Below are 22,733 nucleotides of genomic sequence, written 5' to 3'. Positions count from 1 at the left end.
GAAGTATCTTTTTAATGAGTTATTTCCTGTTGTAAAAAGGAAAAAAGAGAACCTTCCTTCTTCCGTTGCTTGTCTGTTTTTAGTAGGACCTGGCCTGAGATGTCCTCAGGCAGCTACAGTTTCAGAGCTTTAATTATGCTTTTTAACCCACTTCTATGTTCTTACATACTTCTATGTAATTACCAAGTTTAGTAGTAGGACTGAGACAAATACCTTTAGCATGACTTGAGCCTATACATTGCTGAGTAAACTGTATTATTACAAGATATTTCCTGTGCTTCAAGCCATACTTTTAATTCACAGAGCTTTAAAAGACTTCAAAACCACAAATTCTAAATGCAGGAAAATGCACAAAAAAAAATCAGACGGGCCATGTTCAATTCAACATAGCTTTGTTTAATCACAAGTGTCAGAAAAGTTGAAATTTGGCCTCAGTACTTTAGATAAGTGTCTGCTTGGCACTTGGAAGTGCTGCCTGTCTCTGTCTGCCAAGTGTCCAATATCCCAGCTGGTGTTTGGGAGGCTGTTGTCCTTCAGCTTGTGAAGAGGGAGGCTTACTCTGAGCTTAAACTTCTTTCAGGGTAAGTCAGACACATTTTGTAATCTTGCAAAGCAGCAGGTGTATGGTTGTTCATACCAGTTAAATAGTGCTCTAATTAAAAAAGAACTGAAATGTCTGTAAAACTTCTATGCTCATGTTCAATGCTAAATTACCAGACCTGAGTCTTTGAAAAGATTTACACAGAAGTTGTTTTGCACTGCTGCAGGGGAATCAGAGTACCAATTTGACCAGCAATTGATTTTGTATTTTCCTTGGGAGGAATGTTGGATTTAATGAAAACTTGAGAAATAGTATTTTCTTAAGAAGTCTTGAGAAATACCTTTTCTTAATCCCTGTTTTCTGTCCTGTGAGAGCAGACAGGGCCTGAACATCTACTGCTCTGGGTTACATGTAACAGATGATAAGAATTCTAAGATTTAAATGTAAAAACGCCATGTGAATGAAGTTTAGTATATAACTAAATATAGATGTAAAAAAGAAAAATATGTATGCTTTCTTAGCATGAAATCTTGACTGTGTTCCTTACAATGTATGGAACAGTCTTATCATTAATGAGGTAAAACCTAAAGAGAGTTAAATGCAGAGTAGCCAAGCTTTTCTGCAGTAAGATATCATGCACACTCTGAGCCTGCATGCATCCTGTCTCTCACACTTTCCAAGACAAGTCATACACTATAACAGGAAAAGAAAAACATGCTTATTAGCCCATTTGGAATTTTAACAGGGAAAAATTTGTGTTCTTCAATGGAGGCAGGAAACAAAGCAGCAAAACCCATGTTAAAATGTAGTTAAGAGTAAGAATATAAGAACAGATTACATTACAGGGATGTTATAAAAAGAAAATGCATAATTAAAGCACTCAGTAAAACATAACACTGCCCCATAGTGATGCATTCCAACACCCATATGGTTATGATTATCATACTTATTTAGCATTTGGAGTTGCCAGTTAGTTAACATACTGCAGTGTTTTTGTTATCTTTCTCTTACTGATGAGTGCTTGCAAACTTAAGAGTCTTAACCTCATTTTTTTTCCATTGGAGTTTTCTTGGTGTCTAAAACCTCCCTGCATAAACAACAAAGAGGCCTGAATTGAATATTATTGTATATTTATACTCATTAAAGACAAGAGTATAATTTATTTAGGAAATAATTAGCATGATGTTGTTAATATTACACTGCTAAAAGCAGCCTGAATAATTAGCATCAAGTAATACAATCTCTGGAAGTCTACTGAAGTCCACTTCTTCCATGCAGCTCTAATATTGGCAAAAGATCCTTGAAAGCAATAACTGATTTACAGATCCTCTGGCCTGTGGAAAAACGACACTTCTGTCAAAACCATACTTATGGATGTGTTTTAACAATTTGTCTCATTCAATCATGTGGATTCAAGAAGAGTGCTACCATTAAAGATGGAGCAGTCTCAAGGTTTGGCTTTCTAGCAGTAGCCTTGGAATTTCCTTTTCTCCTACAGCTGGATAGTTAGTGAAACAGTGCCTCAAAGTATATCAAGGAGTTTTAACAAAAGTTTTAACTGAAATATTGTGAAGGAATCTCTCCTAAGTATCTTTTCTAGATGGCAAATTAATCTCACTCTTTGGCTTACTTTCACATCACTCAGGATGCAGGTATCTCTATAGCTTGAGATCCTGAAGCATCTAGAACAGTGACAGTGAGGTTGAACATTTTTTTAGAGGCTCCAAGGTTGGAACTTGAACCTGTTATTTTTGACCTCAGAAAAATATTTATTTACAATGAGATGCCAGAAGTGGAATAAAGGAAAACTTGCTTAGGAGAGTTAAAAAAAAAAAGAAAATAAAAAAGAATTTGTGAGCTTTGTTAAGTTCTGCAAATACAGGCTTTACACGGCATTTAATTTTAGTTTTTTTGTAGATTTGGCGACTGTCTTGTTATTAAAAGTCACCATACGGGTTACTTAGAAGCATGGGATTTGGTGGTGCCTTCTGAAATACCTTTTGTAGCTGCTTTCCAAGACTGTCTTCCTCTGTTACACAAAGGTGGTAATCTACCTTGTTTTATTGTAGTATTTTGGGTTTCTTTTTAATAAGAAAGTACACTATCTTTATAAAGTCATGATTTTGTGCAAACTTTTATAGTCTCTTAAAAGATTGTGAGTGACAAGTGTAATTTCTTGAACTTCAGGGATGTTTGAGGTCAAGTACAACATTTGCTGTCCAACATTTAATGAACTGTATCTTGCCAAATAACAAATCCACTATAAGTTGTATTCCGTGGCATTTAGTAACTTCTGAGTTGTGTAGCAGTAGACATGGTAAGAAATTCTTCCCTTCTCTTCAGACAACAACATTTTTCATATTGTTCTAATGTGAAAACCGATTTTATTTGGAGAGACTAAGGCCAGAGCTGGCTTAATTAGCAAATATTTTGTTAACCCTCTGTTAGTGCAACTCAGGCCTGAAACACTGGATTTATACAGGGAAAGCCATTGCAGCTGCACATTCGTTCATTAAATCTAGGTTCATTCCAATTAGTTCATACAGCTTCTGGATAAACTTGGTCAACTCTATAGTCTGAAGAATGCAATTTTTTTAGATCATTGCCCTTTTCTGTTTTCTAAAATAATCTCAGGAGAAAAACAGCTCAGATAAAATCACTTACTACTAAAAATCGCGAAGACTAGAACTAAACACCTGCCACATGAAGTTTTCAGAGTTTTTTGTGGGAATATTAGAATACTAATTTTCAAACAGTGAGATTGCAAGAAAGTTTCTGTGTCACTGAGGACAAGAGGCCACTGCAGAATCAAACCTAGAATGTGGGCCTCTAGACTAAATTTTGTGCTTTAAGAATTAGACCCCAGGATAGCTCCAGTACAGCTTGCAGGCCTTATATCTGCCTCCTTCTCATATAGGAGAAAAATCCTACCCTATTGAAAGTGAATATTCTAGAAATATTTCAAATTCCATTAAATGAAGAGAGACTGAGTAGAAAATCCAAAGGAAAGTAATAGCTCTTAAATTGTATTACAGCTATATCCCAGAGCAACAAATCTTACTATTTTTCCTCATTTGAACCTCATTCATGAGAGTTTCGTTGTTAACTTGATCCAGATGACAGATGAAAGCATAGTTCCCTATTGCCACCTTGCTAAAATATTTTGTAAAAGACAGTTTTAATATTACAGTTTTACAGTTACAGATTGCTGTTAAGCTATTTAGTCTGTTACCAGTCAATCAAAGACTTTCATTTCACTTTGGTATATCCTTCCTTAAACTCAAAAGACTTATAGGAGGACGAGAAATATCTGTCAGTTTTCTTACAGTGCTAGGTCATAAATTCTTTGGTAAGTGGGTTAAAAATTCAGTTACACATACCATTCATGACCTTGACAGCTTAGCAAATAGTGATATTGAATGATCAAAGACGATTGTTTCAATCCCTAAGGGTTAATATACCTGTGCAGGTAGATCTAAGCTGCTTATAATTCCTCAATCATTACTTTATTTCAAAAGGGAGGCAGTATTTTTTGAATGTAGTTGATAAATTAAGAGCAAAAAAATCTGAGGCCATTCCTTAGGCTAGAACTAATAAGGCTATACATGGTCTTTAGGAGACAGAGTTAATTAATTGTTGTATTTTACAAGTTAACATATTCTTCTTTTCTAGAATACATACAAATTAAAACCTGTTCCTTCTCAGGTGTGGGCCTGTTGTTCTCTAGACATTTTCAAGAAGAACTATTGGCATGACAATTTTTTTGTCAGAGCTTTGGCTATGTAAATGTTGTGAAACCCCGTTTTCAAGTTTGAGAGGAGAATGTGAATAAAAGTTCACCCTGTGCAACATAACTGTTTGAGATAAGGTGTGACTTGTGCACAGTAACCAGTGGTGCACATTAGATATTACACAGTTTGAATTCATGATCACCACTCTAATTTTCATTAATTGCATATTTCAAGATTCAATTTCTTGATCATCCAGAAAAGTCATACTGAGTAATGCGCTGTGCTTTCTAAGGAATATAAGAAAAGGTCTTGTGAGTCCTTGAATAGGAACTTTTCAGGCATGCTGAAGATGTTGCAGGAAGTGATGGCATTGCCAGGTGTTATTTTCCCCTCTCAGGCAGCACTGAAGCAGTCCCTGAATGTGTTGATCTGGCAGCCAGACCATGAGGATTTTCCTCTGACTGGTAAACCAGTGTCCCACATGTACACACCTTTCTGTGTGTGCCTCTATGTAGGTGTAGGGGTGTGAAGCCCTGGGGTCCTGAACAAATTCCAATGTGGTTAATTAATTCCTTCCTCAAATAAAAATATAGTTGGCATTTCAAAGCCTGCTAAACATGTAAAGCTAGCAAAGGGAGCAAACAGAAGTAATGACACAGATTTTTGTTTAGAAGGAAGTGAAAAGAATTGAATTGTTCCTCAGGATAGCTTTACTTTTGTTCTCCTCCAGAAATCCTCCTTTGCTAAAGCAAAGACAAACAGAATGTCAGAATTATATTTGCTATAATTTGAAGAGCTAATGAATAAAAATAAAAAGCTTTTAATATTTTGCCAGATAAATTGCATAATTTTACAAATTAATGACAATTACAAGTCATGTTGAAGTTTAGATGGTATGATGGTTACTTGAGTGATAAAGAAATTATCTTTTCATATTTCTTGTATATTTTACTCCCAGAACAGTCACACTAAAGGAAGGCTACTAGAGCATTAACATTTCTTTGTGCACTTTTTACTGCAATCTGGCATGCAAAAGGAAGAAACATTAGAAGTAGTTTATTTATATTTCAGCACCAAATTAGAAAGATGACATCATTCATTTACAGTTCTTATCCCATGACACGCCTAATCCCCAACACCTCATTACAGAGGACACTTATAGGATTGCATATATCATCTTGTTTAACTTTTGCATTCTTTATGGAATACAGTTGAAAGGTAGGAAATTTAAGGCTGTTCATTGATAAGAAAATAAACTAATAAAATTTTAGGAGCTTCCCCAAAGAGGCAGGGTATGACAGTGTTTATAGTAAGAGGCTTATTATTTGTCTATTAATTCTCCATCTTTTCTACTCTTTTGTTCGAAGGGCCTTCCTCTTTGAATCTAAAGACAAACAGACCAACTATGATGATCCAGATTGAGATGATCTTTTTAGCAAAATTGGTAGAAAATCACAACTGAAATTAATACAGCTGTTTACTTCCATCTTTGTATTTGGGAGGGAGAAAATGAAATATCTACAACTGTGCAGATTCTTCTCTATAACATACTGAGAAAATCCTCTTACAGTGCTATGGAGATGCTCAGAAAGTCTGACAGTGCACATCTGACCTGAGATTTTTCCTCTGTCTTTTTGTTATGGATGCCTTGAGGGTTTGGTTGGAGTAGTTGGTTCTTTTTACTTGAACTGAGTACAGCTCCCCTCCTGTAAAGCAGTTTTCTATGATCCTCTCTTGAACATCATGTGAAGTACATGAGAAACATTGTGACAACTGAAAAAAATTCATTGCTGAAAAGGCACATCAGGATTTCCTAGGATTCTGTGGCTGTTTTCCTTGCATTAGGCTTTATTAAACTTGAAATGTTATGTAGTGCGAATATTTGGTTTGCTTGGTTTTTTTTAATTCCTTTTTCAACTTCAGCAAAAAACATAAAAGCTGGGGAATTTAATAGCAATCTCAGAGTTTTAAATTTTTAATTAAAATATACTTGCCAGTGAAATTTTTCAAACAGAGGCTTTGATATAAGATTGTTGACAAAGGAAAACCAAATTACAGCAGTCCCACGAAGTAAAGTCAGTAAATTTACCATGTACTAGCTATGGGACATGAGTTATCTCATGGGCACTTTGCATTGGAAGGCAGTTAGACCAGTGAATATGGGAACATACTGAACAAATGACTTGTGTTCAAATTCATCTGCTTATGTTGCTCCTTTGGAACCCATTAATCTGGGCAAAGTCCTGGGGACTTAGCTCCCATCCTCATTGGGGTTAACCGTGGATCCTGCTGCCTTGGAGCATGACATTGAGTGTCTTTCCTTCAGTCATCTATGTGGTATTAATTGTATATTCCTCTAACTGATTATTTTAATTTTGGAAGAGATCTTTGGGAGTTGACAACATTTTTTTCCTGGGTTTTGTTAGTGCAAAATTTATTAGAACTTGATTTCTGTTTGACAGGTTTGCCTCAGGGAGTCTTCAGTCCTGGTACCACAAAAAAGTAATGACTGTATCCATTGGTATCAGACTATTGGTAGTAAGATATTTTTGGTGTTATGAGCAAGGTTTGAATTATTCCAGTGTATGTATTTCATGGTATGGAATAATTGTTACAGTGATAAAGAGCAGCAATGTATCTTGTTGTCCCATGGTGACACAGATTTTATTATCAGTACACAGCTGTAGTTGAAGTGTTGATCTCTTTTTCAAGATCTATATCGTAGATGTACTTCCATTCAGTAATGTGTCAAGTTCCATAATCACTTATTTCTCTAAGTGCCTGTGTCTCTATCACTTAGTTTTCAGATTCGTTTTACTTATTGTTTAGCAGGGTGATGCTGGTGTATAATTAAAATTAATTACCCAAAATAGAATTTTTAGAACAACTACTCATGATTGTTGCTGACATGCCTTGGTAGCTAACTGTAAATATTTGAATACACTTAATATTCCTTTCAGTGAGATTTAAGAAGTTAATTTCTAATACATGTTAGACTGGAAAAAATAGGAAACAGCTCTAAAATAATATATTTGGAAAGCTGAATATCTTTTGCCCTTCAAACACATCATCTGTCATCATTTACTTTTCTGACTTCTTCATGCCATTCTCTGGATGTGGAAGCTGAAACAGAGGATGTGTTCACATACTTTATTTTTCTATTTCTCTTTCCTTTTTTTTTGTGAGCCAGAAGTCTGGATTTCTATCCTTAGATCCTTTAGCTCAAAAAAACCCCTAAAAAACCCTAGAGCCAAGATCTTCCTAAAACACTGTCAGAATAATCCATTCCAATGTATAATAAAATTGTCTTGCTTTACATCCTAAACAGACCCAAAACAGAATGAAGCTGATGGCAGATAACTATGATGATGACCATCACCACTACCACCACCATCACCACCACCACCACCATCGATCTCCTGGGAGGACACAACACAACCACAGACCCTCTCCAGACCAGGTTGGTCACCTCTTTTTCACCCACAGTATTATAACTTCTTTATTTTACTATTTCAGAATAAAATAAATTTTCAAAAGAACTAAACAGTAATGATGCATTCTTTGAATTGAAACTAATAGCTCTGGTATTTATTTCCGCTCTGAAATAGTTTAAAATTTTGGCTTTTTGTCTGATGCCTTATTTTTCTGGAGTAGAAAAATAGTCTGTAGAAACAAGAAACTCATTTTCAGATGAAGGAGCCTGAGGAAAAATTTAACATTGCTTTTATATGAAAAAATCATTTTTTGATACTAAAATAGGTCATAATGTCTGGGTAGAAATAAAAGGGAAAAACAGGGATAAAAATACAATGGGGATGTATGATAGACTGCTTAGTTGGGAGAAAGAAGATAAAAGGCAAATTACACTTTTTTACAGAATGGCCGATGGAATTATGTTAGAGTCAGGAACAGGTAAGAATGAGAAAACATGATTTCTTGGATACTAACACAAAGAAAAAAATCCAAAATCACAAACCACAAACCTGAACAACATAACACATAATCCTTTGAATTCTTGGAATGTGTTAAGAACAATTTTTTCTGTCAGAAAGAGGAGAAGGGAATTAAGGACTTGCTGTCTTGGTTTGGTTCTGTTTCTGATTAACAGAGATAAGTTGGCTCATTTTATAAAAGAAGGAAAAATTGTATGGAAATATCTGTAAAATAAAAAAGATTTTGGCTTAATGCAAGGAATAGAATGAAAAAACCCTAGAAGGAAGGCAAGAGATGTGAAAAAGCAGGTAATAACCACCACAGTGTTACTGAAACCCAGACACTGTTTTCAACTAATTTAAGAAACCTGAACCTGTGAAAAAAAATTGAGGCACAAGGCAATGTAGGAGAGTCAAGTGCTTTTCAATGCATGGTAACAGCTTATTCAGGGAAGAGAATGGATAAGAAGCATAAGGAAAATCAGTATGAAAACGTTCAAGAACATTGAGGCACTATATGAATGGTGGAAATAGGTGCATGATTAAAGATAGAGCACATAAAACAGTAGCTATTTTACTAGTATTTACTAGCACTTGCACTCTCAGCTTTTTTTCCTGGGTGATAGTTTTGGGCCATTCTCAAAAAAAGAATTCAGGTTTAGCATACCCGTCCTATATTTAGTCTGCTTTAATTTGCCAAGGAAAATTATGTCAAGCAAATCTAATTTCCTTTGATAGGGTAACTGGTTTTGTGGTTAAAGCAGAAAGTGGTAGCTTTTAATTCATCAGGCCTTTAACACTGTCCCACTGGATATTTGTAATATGCAAATAAATACATAATTTTGTAATGTAATGAATAACTAATGTAAAATGGATTGCAGTAATTAAAGCTTTAATTAAAAACGGTATTTTTACATTTAAACAATTAGGAGATTGCCATGAGATGGGTGTATGACCAATAGACAAATTTTCCAGTGCTCATTTTCAGACTGGAGGGCTGGTTACAGCTGGGTTCCAAAGAGATCTGTCCTTTATCTGATGCTGTGGAGTATTTTTTTAGAGATTATTTCCATAGTAAAATAGAAATGCCATTAATATTGTTGATCATGAATTAAGCTGTAAGAAGCTCCAAGCACAGTAGGAGCTGTCAAACTGCTCAATAAGCTGCTCCAGCCTTGATAAACTGGAGAGAGTCTAGAATAAGTCATTTGAAATTCGGCAAAGACAAGTCTGCTTACAGGGGAGAAGTCACATGTGCTGATGAGGTAATAACATGGAAAAAGGAATCTAAATTGCTCAGTGGAATACCACTGCAATGAAGCTGGATCTAATTCAGGGACAGATATCTGGAGAAGAAGAAGGAAGCAATTATTCTGTTCCTTTGAGCACTGGTGAGAGCTCATCTGAAAAGCTGTTTACAGTTTTGATCTCCATGCTTTAGGAAACATAGACAGAGTAGAAAGGGACTAAAGGAGAGCAACAAGAATGATAGAAGTTTTAGAGAACATGACCTGTGGGGAAGGCTTAAAGAACATGGTTTGTTTAGTCTAGAAAGTACCAAAGGGAGACATAAGTCTTCTAATACATAAAATGTTGTTGTAAAGAAGACAATGATCAATTGTATACCAGTACCCAATGGAGAAAGGGTAGGAGCAGTAAATTTAATTTTGCCAAGAATAACTAGGTTAGTTGTTAAGAAGAAGACTTTTTCACAATGAATCTAATGAATCTGTAAGTGGAAACAAAATGTGGACATTCTTTCATATGCATGTAATGGAAGGTCCTTTCTTGGAGGTTTCTTAAGAACAGGTTAAATGAATACAGCTTTATTTCATCTTGTGCTGGACTCAGAATAGGTGTTCACCTGAAGTGCTGTCATCCCAAAATTTCCACAGACTCTGTGATCAATTAGCCCAGATTACGTGTAAAGGAAGCAAATAGGAGATTCATAGCAAAATCCTTGCTAAAATAATCTTTGAGAACAGCACAGTCAAGGGTAATCATGTGTGAACTCTAGGCATTGCTTTATCTTACATTTTTTAATAATGGGTTTTATTTTTTTCTTTACTTTTTGTGTTGTTATTTACCCCTCTTTACAGCATTCATTTGTGCAGCAGTTTGATTGCTGTGTGCTATGGAGACCTGCATTTCCCAATCAATATTACACACAGATTCTAGATATGTGACTATAATACAACATATGGCTTAAAAGCCCAGAATAAACTGGGAAAATAATAAACCTACAAATCATCAGAGGGCATGAGAAGATGAAGAAGTTGTGCATGTTGTAGCATAAATACCGTTTAATTTGGTCAATGCTAAGGAGGGAGTTTTCTCCCAACTTCCTGAGTGGGAGACACAGTTGAACATTCAGTGAATTTAAAACATTCCTCATTTCTATAGCTAATATAGATAATACTGCATTTTGTAATCTACATGCTATATTAATATAGAGAAATGCATGCTATTTATATGTCCGTAAAAGAATGTGCATGGGCACTGGAATACATGTTTGTAACAAAGAATAAGACATTTCTGTACCCTTTGTAAAGAGAAAGGTGTGCCAGCAGGTTCTTGGAAGACCTTGGAAGAGACACATCCTGTTTGAAATAGGTGTAATTTTTATGAGAAGCTTTCCTGTTCAGGTATTGAAACTTTTTTATATGATAAATATTTTTGTTATAATGATTACCTGATTTCCCATCCTGCCATAACTGTGGACTTAGTGAAGGATAGGATCTCTTGAAGGAACTGGTTGAGCACCTTTTTTCAGATGCAGTGTTTAGGTCTGGCTGCTGCTAGGGAACAAATTTCCAGCCACTTTTTGCCTTGATTCCCTCTTTTTTTTTTTTTTTTTCCTCTCTAGGGAGAGGCATAAATGGGTGACTTTTTTTGCTATCCTTGTGTAGACCTAACTCTGGTAAAATTGTAAGAGAACTTCATAAACAGTAGGAAGGTTCTAACTCTCATCTGCCCATACACATGGTCTTGTAACAGTTGGTCATGGTGTGATCCCTCGTTATGTTGGTGCATCTGATTTTATTTGACATAAATAAATTTCTGGGGATTGAGTGCTGTTATGTCAAAAACATATATATTAACCATTTTTTACTAGTCTTTAAAAAAACAGGAAAAAAGGATAATTTTGTAGTTTTGCACAAAAAACTTAAATTTATTCTCTTCAGTTTTGGCTTGAGAGTTGGCAATCTTTCTTAATTTCCACCTGGAAACATTTTGGCAGTCAGTGTGTATCCTGAAGTGTGGGTGTGATACTCCTAGAGTGAAAAAAAGCTTAATAAGCATTTTGCTTTAGCTTCAGTTTCCAAGGATTTGTAGTATGTAGCCGCATGTAGAGTGCATTGCAGTAATCTAATCTGGATTGTTGCATCCAAGAGCTATCTGGAACAGAAAAACCCCATGGCTAAATAAATTTGAACTTCCAGATTTAGCATCTATTTTGCCCCACAGCTTAGACTTTCTCCTAAACCCTACTGTTCAGCTCCCTGCCTCTCGTATTTCTCACCTCTACATCATTACTGTTTTTCCTTAAAACCTTTTTCTCTTGGCTTCAGTTGCCTCAGTTGTATCCTTTCAGCTTGGGAACAGGCTGTGAGTTACCAGCCAACAGAGAATTCTGCCCTGATTACCACAGTTCTGGTCAATTTGTGACATCTCGTTCCCTTTGGTTTTCTCATCTCAGGAGCCTCTCATCCCTCCCTGTTTGTTTCCTGCTCTGAGTTTGAGGCTCAGTCACCCATATTCACTTACTGCTCATTTCTGTGGGTGTTTTCACTCCCTGCTGAAAGTCCTTACAGTCCTCAAGTTACCAGCATGTATGACCAATCTCTAACCCCAGGATGGTCTCCACACAATGAAGAGCAATCTTTGGTCATTACCCAGGACTTCTTCAACTTCATGAGAATATTAAGAAGTGGTTGAAGGTCCTAAGCTCAAGATTCTGCTTACGGACTACTTAGTAAAAAACTGTAATTGATTATTAAATTAAAAGTGGTATCTCTACATAAAAAAGAAGTGTAGGTAATCTGACAAGTGTATGTCTCAGATACACTCAGATACTTAAATTATTGTGGTGGCATTCTTAATAGGAAATCAGGCTATTCGAGAGGTCATAGGGAAGAACTTGATTTTGCATTAACACAGTGTAAGACTAGAGGTATAATATCTGAAGTATTTTCATACTTTAGATTTTATTGCCAGCCCTGATGATTATAACACCTATCAAATCCTCTTACTTCCCATAGCACTGGAGATTTTTAAAGAAATAAAATGTACAGTGTTCTTAATCTCCTAAGTTTCCTGAATACCTGGGCTGTAGTAGATTCAAAGCTGAACGCTTTACTCTGTGGTCACCAGGGCTACAAATATATTTTAATTTTGTTTTTTGAGAGATTATGTGCTCATAGAAAAGAATCTGATTTTAAGAAAAATGTGAATATCATAGGGTGTGCTTTAGGAACTGGCTGCTTTCCAAAAAGTTGGCCCTATTCTTTGAAGCTGTAATTGAGGATGGAATGTCACATGGTGCCTAAGCATGTAAAAAGATGTCCTTTTACATCTTTTAATCCTGTCTGGCTACATAGAGATTTTTTTTTCCTACTTAAAACATTTTTGATGGCCCTTCTACAAGATTTAGTGTTTAGAAGTAATTTGTTACAAACTCACCAACATGTTTTCTGTTCCTGTGAGATCTCAGCAAGGAGGCCTAAAAGGTAGTTCAAGGTTTCTGAACTATCCTCTTATCTAAAGGAAAAGTCCTTCTTATCAGGACAGCAATGGGGCAGGGTGTATCTCTGGAGCTTCCCTTCCTGCCACTCTCCAGTCACAAAGCCAGCTGTTCCAGAATGAGCCTGTAGCTGTCTTACTATTAAATGTGCCTTGTTTTAAACAGGCTTTTTAAAAGTATGCTGGTAGACTCCAGCATTTGAGAAAAAAATCACATGCAGTGATGCCTGAAACTCGACAACAAACTGACTCTTGCCAAGTAGGTGTATGCCACTAAAAACGAACTTTTTGAAGAAGACCATGTGCTCTGAAAAAAAAGTGTTTATTGATTTGTAAAGTGGTGACTGCTCTTGGCAACAGGTCTTTATTCATCAGCTGGAACTGCTAAATATCCTTGGAGCTGCTGAAAGATGATATGTGACAAACTCTGAACAGGTCAGATGGGATCCTGTTTGAGGTGGATGACTTGGAAATCAGAACCACAGGACAGACAAACAACCATTATTATTTTAGTGTCTGGATCCTGATCTACAAATCACTGTATTGATCCATATGTAATTTTAGGGGAAGGGAGAGCATGCTACTTTGTGTATTTTGGCAGTCCTGGTTGTTAGCATAATGCCTTATGTTCTGTGGCCACCCTGGAAAATTGCCAACCTCAAACTCCTGAACAGGCGTCAGGAATATCGAAACAGATTTTTTCCTTAAAAAAGAACCAACACAAAACCCCACAACAAAAACTAAAAGCCATTAAAACACGACCCAAAATGGATTATTTTAGCTAATGCAAATAACCATGGTGATTTGAAAAGCATAAAATTCTTCAAATTTCTTTAGCCTGTGAGTAGAAAGTTCAGTCAGACCAGAAGCTTAGTACCTGGAAAAATTAAATATCTTGTCTGGGAGTTTTCTGCATCATTTAAATTTGTCTTTTAGTTGTTCAAGAAAAAAAGAAGAAAAAAGAAAAGAAGGAGAAAACCAATGAAATTGTCCTACATAAAAAGAGTGATATGATATAGCTGCCTAATGCACTAGAGTGGAATTACTGCCTTCCTCCCTGACCCAGATTTTGTTTAATATTCTGTGTGTTTCTTTATCCTGTGTGTTTACACATTGTTTTTGGGCAGGTGTGATCTTGTTCTCGTCTGTTCCCCAAGTGGATGTGAACTTGTTCTGCTGGTGCCTCAAGCTGCAGGGCAGCACGCAGTTACATTAGCACTGAGCTGAGCCTGCACTAAGCTCATTGCAGTCACATGGATTTATTTAATTTAGGAATTTGGGCAGGGCAAGGTTTGCTTGTCAGTACATTCAGTATAAACAATCCCAGACATATGCACTGTAAATAACTAGCATTGTGCTGAATTAGTGTTTGGAGAATTCAGAAGTGCGGTGCAAATTATTCATATAAGTGCTTTCAAATTTCAAATCTTTCCTCTAATTTCTCATATTTGCTAGACATATTATTCTTCTGGAACAAAGAACTTGTGATTCATATCACACATTGTTCAGACTTGTTGAACTGAATGCAATAAAATCCTATTTGTATCATGGTCACCTTTAAAACGCCAATGTTCCAATTAAGTTATATGCAGTTACCATAGCTATATTGTTTATTATAAACAGCTGTTGAATGGCAAATACTTCTCTTCTAATGAGGAAGTAATTTCTGTCTAAACATTTCCCAAAACTCAGTGAGTATTATCATGTGCTTATTTCAGTAGATAAAGAAAATTTTGCCTGCCTCTGACATCTGTCTAGGTATTTCTGTCTACTTTATCCTAAAAAGAAAACTGAAATAGCTTTCCACAGAGGCTTGCCCACATTTTCAGATTTTGGCTTCAAACCTAAGGGTCATTGTGAGCTGCATTGTACTTGTGATGGAAGAAAAGAAAGAGCCTTGAAATTTGTAAGAGTCTCTCTGAATTTGAATTTATCTTTCAGGAATACTCTGGTTCTTGGTTTTGATTTTCTGCCATTTTGCAGTTACAAACATTGTGAGCTATTCAAGATTTCTCACTTGAAAGTAAAAGCCAATAGAAATTTGGAATATTTGTTAATGCTTTAGTTATTCCTGCCTCTTAATTGCAGTTGTATTGTAGCCAGATTAGTTTTCAGATATCTTTAAATGATATTAAATTTTTAATTTACAAAAAGGCCTGCTAAACTGGAGTTGTATTAAGAACAATAAATAAGAAATAGGTTTTGCTGTCTTTGATACTCCAGGAGATGGATTTTGCACATTGAAAAGTTATACCTCTCCTTTGCTTACAGAAATGAATTTATTTTATATTTTGAGGTTTAATGAATGTGATACAAATGTACACACACTGAGCAGTGTGTATATTTATATATATCTATATTTATATGTTAGCTTTCCAGTCTTTTCCACATATGGAAGAATTTTTTGAGATCATGTTTAGCAATAGAAATCTCTCCCCTTCATTTCCCCTGAATGTGTGTGAATGTGTGTGTTATAATATACAACACTTATATAGAGGTTTACATTTATCTTGTATTTCTTAGCAGAAAAATTATCTGCCACCATCATAGTCTAAAATAGGTCTTTAGACCAACTGAGAGAGCCAAAAATGCATTTCTGGGAGACAGTAACTTGATAACAAAAGTTGCATATCTGGAGCTGCTTACTTAAGTGAGATAACATGTCACAGGCTTTCACTACAAAGGGCACCATAAATTTTTGCATTGCAAATCTGATTTCACGGACCACTTCTTGTAAGAAGCATTGAGTTTCCGCTTCATCTAATGATAAAACTTTAGAATGCATGAGTATCTGGTGAAACATCTTACTCATGTTAATGCTGTAAAGTAAATGGTCAGAAACAACATTTTGCTTTCCCCCATGGCCATATTTGTGATTGATTTTAACCCAGCTATATACAAATAGAACAAATGGTGAGATGGGATTTAAGGCCATTTTCATAACTGGGTGATGCATGGTCACTTGTGACCCCTTCTGTTATGGATAACTTTGAAAATAGACCTCTGACATAAATACATATTGCTGAAGCAATTTTTAAGATTTATTCAGCTTTTTTAATATACACACGAAACATAAAATAAAGACCTTTTAAAGCTGTATGCCCCAAACACTTAAATGCATCCACTGTTAGTCTTTCCACTTTTTAGCTATAGGCACAGTTCTTCAAATCATTCATCCACAAAAGTCTTCTGTAATCGGTTGTTCTGTGCGTGGAGAGTTTGTGTGATTAGTCCTCAGCTATGCTTGCTCCTAGAAACTGAGCAGCAGATAAAAGTCTCTTTAAGCTCTGAAATATTCTGATTTTTAGACAAAATTCCTGGTTTGAAAGAAATGCCATTGCTTAGCAGGTAGATTTCTTTGCAAAAAGGAGAAATTAATATTTGTTAATGTAAGTATTGCTGTAAGTAGGACAATTTCACAGTTCAGAGCCAGCAGTTACACGTTTAATGACCCATTAGTAGCCGTAGATAATAAGGAGAGCAGCATAAATCAGTCATCAGAAAGTTAGTTGCAGAGATGAGCAGGTTATTGCTAGATTTATTTAACCCAAGTTAAGACATTAATTCTTAGCATGTAGCACATGAAAGAGAAATGTGATGAGCCTTGTCAGGAAGGGTCTCCTATTGTGGGAAGAGAGCCAGAAAAGCTTAACTCATTGAGATTTTAATGTTGCCTGTACTGGGAAAGCTACAAGGAGATCAGGACTTTTTTTTTTTTTTTTCTTTCTCTTTTTTGGGGTTTTTTTAAGAATAGATTTTATAAAGATACTTGCGTGCCACAGAAGTGCAGAGGTTTGTGCTGTAACCAAATTTTATACACAAAAATATATTGTGTATATAAATTTTATACACAAAAATATCTATTTATATACAAATTTATTATTTAATGAGGTGGCCACATAGTAATGCAGACTTTTGCACCTACATTAGGGTTTTAGTTCTGATCAAGAATACAGATTTGAATCAAATTCTTCTGGTCATTGATGCTTCTTGCATATGGTTGATATCCAGATGTAGTGTTGGATTGGGCAGCCCAAGTCCCTGTTTGATTCAATTTAAATGAAAGATACATTCCAGGAGGTCCTCCAACACTGTGAAATCGCTAAAGGCAATTCAGTTTTGGGCAAAAATAATTCAGAATACCCCCTGAGACAGGTGTATTGTACAGAGGCGACTCTCTGCACCACTGTAGTGGCTGTAGATCTGTTGCTGTTGGAACACAACGCTAAATATTACCTCCTGCACCTACTCCATGTTCACCAGTAATCAAGAATATGCTATATGCAGAATGGCTATAACTGGGCTGATAATTTCTGGTATCTGATTATCAAAATTTTGTAGATAGACCTAATTGTGTAGGTCATGATTAGAGCTCTCCTTTGTTTCTAACCAGGACTGTAAGGTAGCCCCTGCTATCTGAAGGCCACTGTCTCAAATTTACTGATGACACTGATGAGTCACTGATGAGAGAATGAGAGAATTGATGGATGAGAAATCTGCCTGCAAGGCTTGCATTGAGATATATTCCAATAACAAAGCAGAAAATGTCTCTATACAAGCCTTCTACATCTGTGTGTGGTGTTTTCCAAGCACTATTTTTTAAGTTCCTAATTTTGATTTTTTGAAGCCATATTTGAGGTTTTGTGGCAATGTGATCAGAGCAGTAAATCACATTTAGTGACAGCAGATACTTGTTTTTAAGATAGTAGGCAATTATGGTAAATAGCAGCACAAAAATAATAAGAAAAAAAAGAACTAGAAAAATGATGAAATAGAATCAATGGTTTGTAAAAGGCCTTAGTAATATTTAAGATTATTCCACTTTACTATAAATACAGGTCCAAATTAGATACAGAGATGTCTGTCCTAAAAATTCAAGGCATTTAATATTTCAAACACTCTGAGTTGATAACAATTTTATAACAACTGTTTATACTAATTTCTCAAGTCAAATGGTATCTCTCAAGTTTTGGGTTTCTTCCTGTTTTGCTTGTCAGTAACTGAGATTTTGCTTTGCAGTTTTTGTCATTGAATTGCTATTCTTGACCTTATAAACCAATGAAAGCTCCAAGTTTAAAAAGCAGTTAATGTACACAAACACTAATGAAAAATTGCTTGATTGTAGTTTATTGTTTGAAAGAGCCATAGATTAATGATTCTGTAGGATACACATTGATATGAAAAACTAAGCATACTTCTGGAATCCTCTGTTCCAATATTAATAAATGATAAGGCATAACAGCTTCTTTTGTTTTGCTTCACTGTGTGTCAAGAATGCAAAATTAAGTAGTGAATTTCATTTGTCTCAGAACTTTGGTGAAGAATTCTGTATTCCCTCCATTATCTGTTTGCACCGAGGCACCAAACCTTAGCTTCTTGATACAATAATTTCATGGAACCTATCAAAATTACAGTCCTGATTCTTATGTGATTTTTATCCAGTGCGGGAGCCACTCCTGGTCAGGCCCATAAACCTCTACTTGCTTCTATCTGTACAGAAAAAATTGTTACTGGAAGTTAGGATTTCTACCAGTTGAGACTGGTTTTGAGATTGCTCTTAGTATTAAAAGTTCAAAATACAGTGATATTTTTGTTTGGGTTTTTGTTTTTGTTTTTGTTTTAATTATTTTTATTCATTTTTTTGTCAAAACAGAACACTGTGCTTAATTTTACGAAATTGCTAATAAAAAATTGGAAAATACATAATAAACTTTTTGTGTACAGGATAAGATGGATCATGGCATGCACATCCTCCTTGAAACAGATGTGAAGAAAAAATGATGGGAGAGGATTTTTATTAATTGTAGCTGTTGAAGGTTAAGTGGACCGTGGTCATAATTGGGACTACTCAATAATTTCTTCATCAAATCTATAATTTTAAAAAAATAGTTTGAATATAATTAACCATATCTTTTAGAAAGTGTCTAAGACTTGATAGGAAATTTTCAAATCATCCTGAAATTATGAGTTAATGAAAAATATGCCCTGTATTTGCAGTGTTACAACGTCCTCTAAATCTCTATCTAGATTTTTTTTTACTAGAGGTAAGATCTGTCGCCTTTTGTCTATGTTAGTAATAATGGCCAGAAAATATCTTAATGTTTTCTAAGAAATCATTTAGGTTGAATCTCGTTTCTCACAGCCAAGTTTATTTTTCAATAATTTTCTAGCTGTTTCTTGATCTGGTTACAGTCTTTCAAATATTCACAAGAGTGTGACATGAGCACCAGATGTGTAATTCTCTTAATGGCCTTATGCTACTGTATAGAGATACAGCAAAAGCTCTGAGTTTTCTTTCTCTGCCCATCTTTGTCTTGCTAAATCCAACACTCAAACCAAATCCAACACCCAACCGTGTTTTCATTTCCACCATGACCTGTAAAGATCTATTTGATGTCCTTGATTTCAGAAGCAGTTCCCTTTCTTCTAAGCCTACCTATATGTTTTCCAATTATGATTTCAGGCATATGTGTATGTGTCTGATAACATTAATTCAAATCTGTTCACTTTTCCAAGAAAACTTTCTCAGGATTTTCTTTCAGATCATGAAAATATGGAACAAGTTTGGGATGAGAAGGACACCTATGGGTCCCCTTCCTTCTTCAGCAAACATTCATTCAGTACAGAGCTAATTGTTCTGACACTGTATCATGTGGCACGTAATCAAATGCCTTACAGAAATCACAGCATATTATTTCAAAGCACTTACCTTCTCAAAAAGAGTCTCTCTGTAATTGGAAAAGATAGAAAGTTATTTTGACAGGACAGGCACTCAATAAAGCCAGGTTGATTGACATTAACTGAGCTCCAGCTTTTAATTTATTGCTTTTTATATATCAGGATCAGTGTCAAAATATATTTTTCTTTAATTTCCCATAAAAATCTTTACATATATTTGACAATATTTGATTTTTCAACTCTTCTAGAATTCTGCCAAAAGAAGATTGCACAAATAATTGATGTCAAAATGAACGTCTGCCTGTTTGAAGACTTGCAATGCTCGAAAACAGCAAACCAGCCATGTCTAGTTAGGGGAGGAGTCCCTTGGAAACCTGTTGCTTTGTCCATTTTGTTGATTTCTAGCTTTTTTTTAGGATATCACCAAAGATAAACCTAACTCATTATGTTAGTGAAATATGATCAAACTACGCAGTGGAAAAGAAATCCTTCATTCTTTCTTCAACCTTTGGCAAAAACTCTTGTCAGCTAGAAAATCAGTTTAGTTAGCATTTGTGGCCTCCCCAGGAGTGGCTCCTTCAGAATTCAGAGGGAATAACTTGTGTTTTCAGTGAGGCAAACCCAGCTTATTGGAAGATTTACAGAACCTGTTCCTTTGTTTCAAAAATAAAAAAAAGACATTCAGGCCTTACTCTGCCTTTGCTGTGTGGTGTATTTGTGCAGACCTTGTAACTCAGATGTGTTCCAAGTTAGCTGTAAAAGATTTACCCACATTTCTTCTGTGTTAAATGATAGCTAAGTTTATAGTGGACTGTCAGATTTCTTTACTTAATTCAGCAACATGCAAGACATCTATCTTAACATCTGTTTTTTAATAACAGTTGACATCTGGGAGCTCTTTTTTATTCCAAGAATGGGATAGGAACAGTAGTGATACTGGCAGTGTATATTTTCAGGCTAAAATTCCTGTCCATTTCAATCATAATTAATTACCACTCATTTTATTAAATTTTTAGATTTAATTAAGTGCCAGTGTTATGTTACACTAGCTAACTTCCAAGGTTTTGAAATTTTTTAGCTATTCAGCATTCAATTTTCAGTTTATTTAAAACATTCAGTTTTGTATCTTTTAACAAAATGGAAGACAATATGATTCTTCTTTTGTTTACTTAAAGTTTTGACCTTTTCATTGCTGTCAATGTTGGTTTGAATTGTGTGCAATTAAAAAATAGATAATCTGTTAATATTTAATCTCGTAATCACCTTCCTACACACTGTTTTAACTGGGAGGGAAAAAATTTTACATCACTGTTGTTGTTTTTTCAGTTGCTATAGATGCAGATTCTTGTATATGTAACACAAGCTTGTTCAGTTGTGTTCACTGGCTTACCTTAAAAAAAAAGTAATGTTCATAACAGCCAAGAAAATTGTATTTTATGTACAGCAACGTAACTAACCTTTCTTTCTTTCTTTGTTTCATTCCAATGCCAACACCTTCTCTGTGCATCTCCTCATGTCTGGCACCCAGGATGATGAGGAGGGTATATGGGCATAGCCATTCCTATACACCAAAGTTCCAGTTTTGTTTTGAGGGGTGAGAAACTCTCTTTTCTCTCTTTTTAATGTTGCAGCCTGTTATGTTTTCTTTTACACTGCATGGAGCTATGTGTTATTGACAAGTGTATGAATGCTGTAAGGATGTTTTCTCATATGCACTGAAAAATGAGAAACTGTGTCTAATATTTTCATGGTCTAGTGGTTTAGTTTCTTTCATAACTTATTGTGGTTAAAAGTTCAGGTGGGTACAACACTTTAAAAGACATCTATTTGTCTCTGTATAAACAGTTTTCTTTTTTCCAGTAGGTAAGTTATTTAAACTAGTATTTTCTGTATCATCTCTAAAACATAAAATACATTACGAGCACTGTAATATCTTTGCAGAATGTGTATGAAAGTTTGATATTTAAGAAATTTTGTCACAGATTAAGCATGCAGTTTTAGAAGAATAGAATTTATGATATGCATGGATAAACATGAGACTACCTCTTAAGCTAAAATGTTTTAATGAAATTTTAAAATAAGTAGCAGATGTTTAATAAGGGAAGTACAATCTCTCTGTGCAATACATGCTCTTTGACTGAAGTATTATCATGGAGTAACATCCATATAATAATTTGCTTGTGATATTCAAGGGTGCAAAGTGCAGTTTGTATTGTTTGTCTCTCAAATTATGAGTAAATACTGTATTGTCATGGTGTCTCAGGTATGGGTTGATGCACAGCCACTTGTTTGGGGCTTGCCTTTGAAGCTGTGGGTAATTTGCAGCTCAGAATCACTGTGGTCTCAGCATTGCTGATGACACCAGGCTTTGGTGGATTGCTTGTAGAAAATGTTGCTCACTGCTTAACAGAACAGTTTTATTTACTGCAATAAATAAATTTGGCCTGTTTAGAGGAGCAAAATCTACTCACATAAGTAAAGATTAATGTCTTATTAAAGCTTCCACACATTATATTGCTTTTGGCATTTTACCATTCTACCTCGCACATTCTCTGCTGATTTTCATAACAAGTAGTGTGGCTGAGGGAAATCAAATCTCTCAGACAAATGAGTGTATATTAAAACACAACATTAATAAAATTAAATTTGGTGTATATCCATCTTATTTAGAAAAGCTTCTATATATTTGCTTTGTTACTGCAGACATCTATCAAAAGTTAATTGTGAACATGAAGAAATCAAGAGATCCAATGCAAATAAACATGAGGAATATATTTTATGTTGGAGAAGAAAATAGAATAGAAACAATTTAATTTTAAAAGTATTTTAACTGCAAGAATGTGGGTTTCTAGAAAAAAATATTCACCTTACTATTTTATGATTTATATATTTGTCATAATTTATGGATTTACAGTTTAAATTATTTAAACTATGAATGTATTTTCATTGAAATATGGAATATGTTTGTGAACCATATTTTTGTCCTTTTAGAGACTCAAAACTACATTTGATTTGGTTTAAGAAAGGATAAAGTGCATAAAGGATACAATGATTTTGAAAGCTAGCTGACAAGAGACTGAGGGAATATTTATTTAGCATTTATTAGAG

General features: G+C 35.0%; 1 protein-coding gene across 13 annotated transcripts in view; it reads left to right on the top strand.

Moving 5' to 3' along the window:
• The window catches only part of ERC2 (ELKS/RAB6-interacting/CAST family member 2), a 405,409-nt gene that overhangs the window by 276,970 nt on the left and 105,706 nt on the right, over window positions 1-22,733 (top strand). For all 13 annotated transcript variants that reach the window (XR_004499194.1, XR_004499195.1, XR_004499197.1 and 10 more), the window contains 2 exons: window positions 7,601-7,732; window positions 21,154-21,219. Coding sequence is in view for 1 of the 13 variants with exons in the window: in XM_033517444.1 (XP_033373335.1) it covers window positions 7,601-7,732; window positions 21,154-21,180 (159 nt within the window). In the remaining 12 variants the exon portion in view is untranslated. The remainder of the gene's footprint in view (window positions 1-7,600; window positions 7,733-21,153; window positions 21,220-22,733) is intronic.

Source organism: Parus major, chromosome 12 (genome assembly GCF_001522545.3).
Source record: "Parus major isolate Abel chromosome 12, Parus_major1.1, whole genome shotgun sequence".
In the NCBI taxonomy this organism is placed as follows: domain Eukaryota; kingdom Metazoa; phylum Chordata; class Aves; order Passeriformes; family Paridae; genus Parus; species Parus major.
The sequence above is the reverse complement of the archived record's forward strand: the minus strand, read 5'-3'. Positions and strand labels throughout refer to the sequence as shown.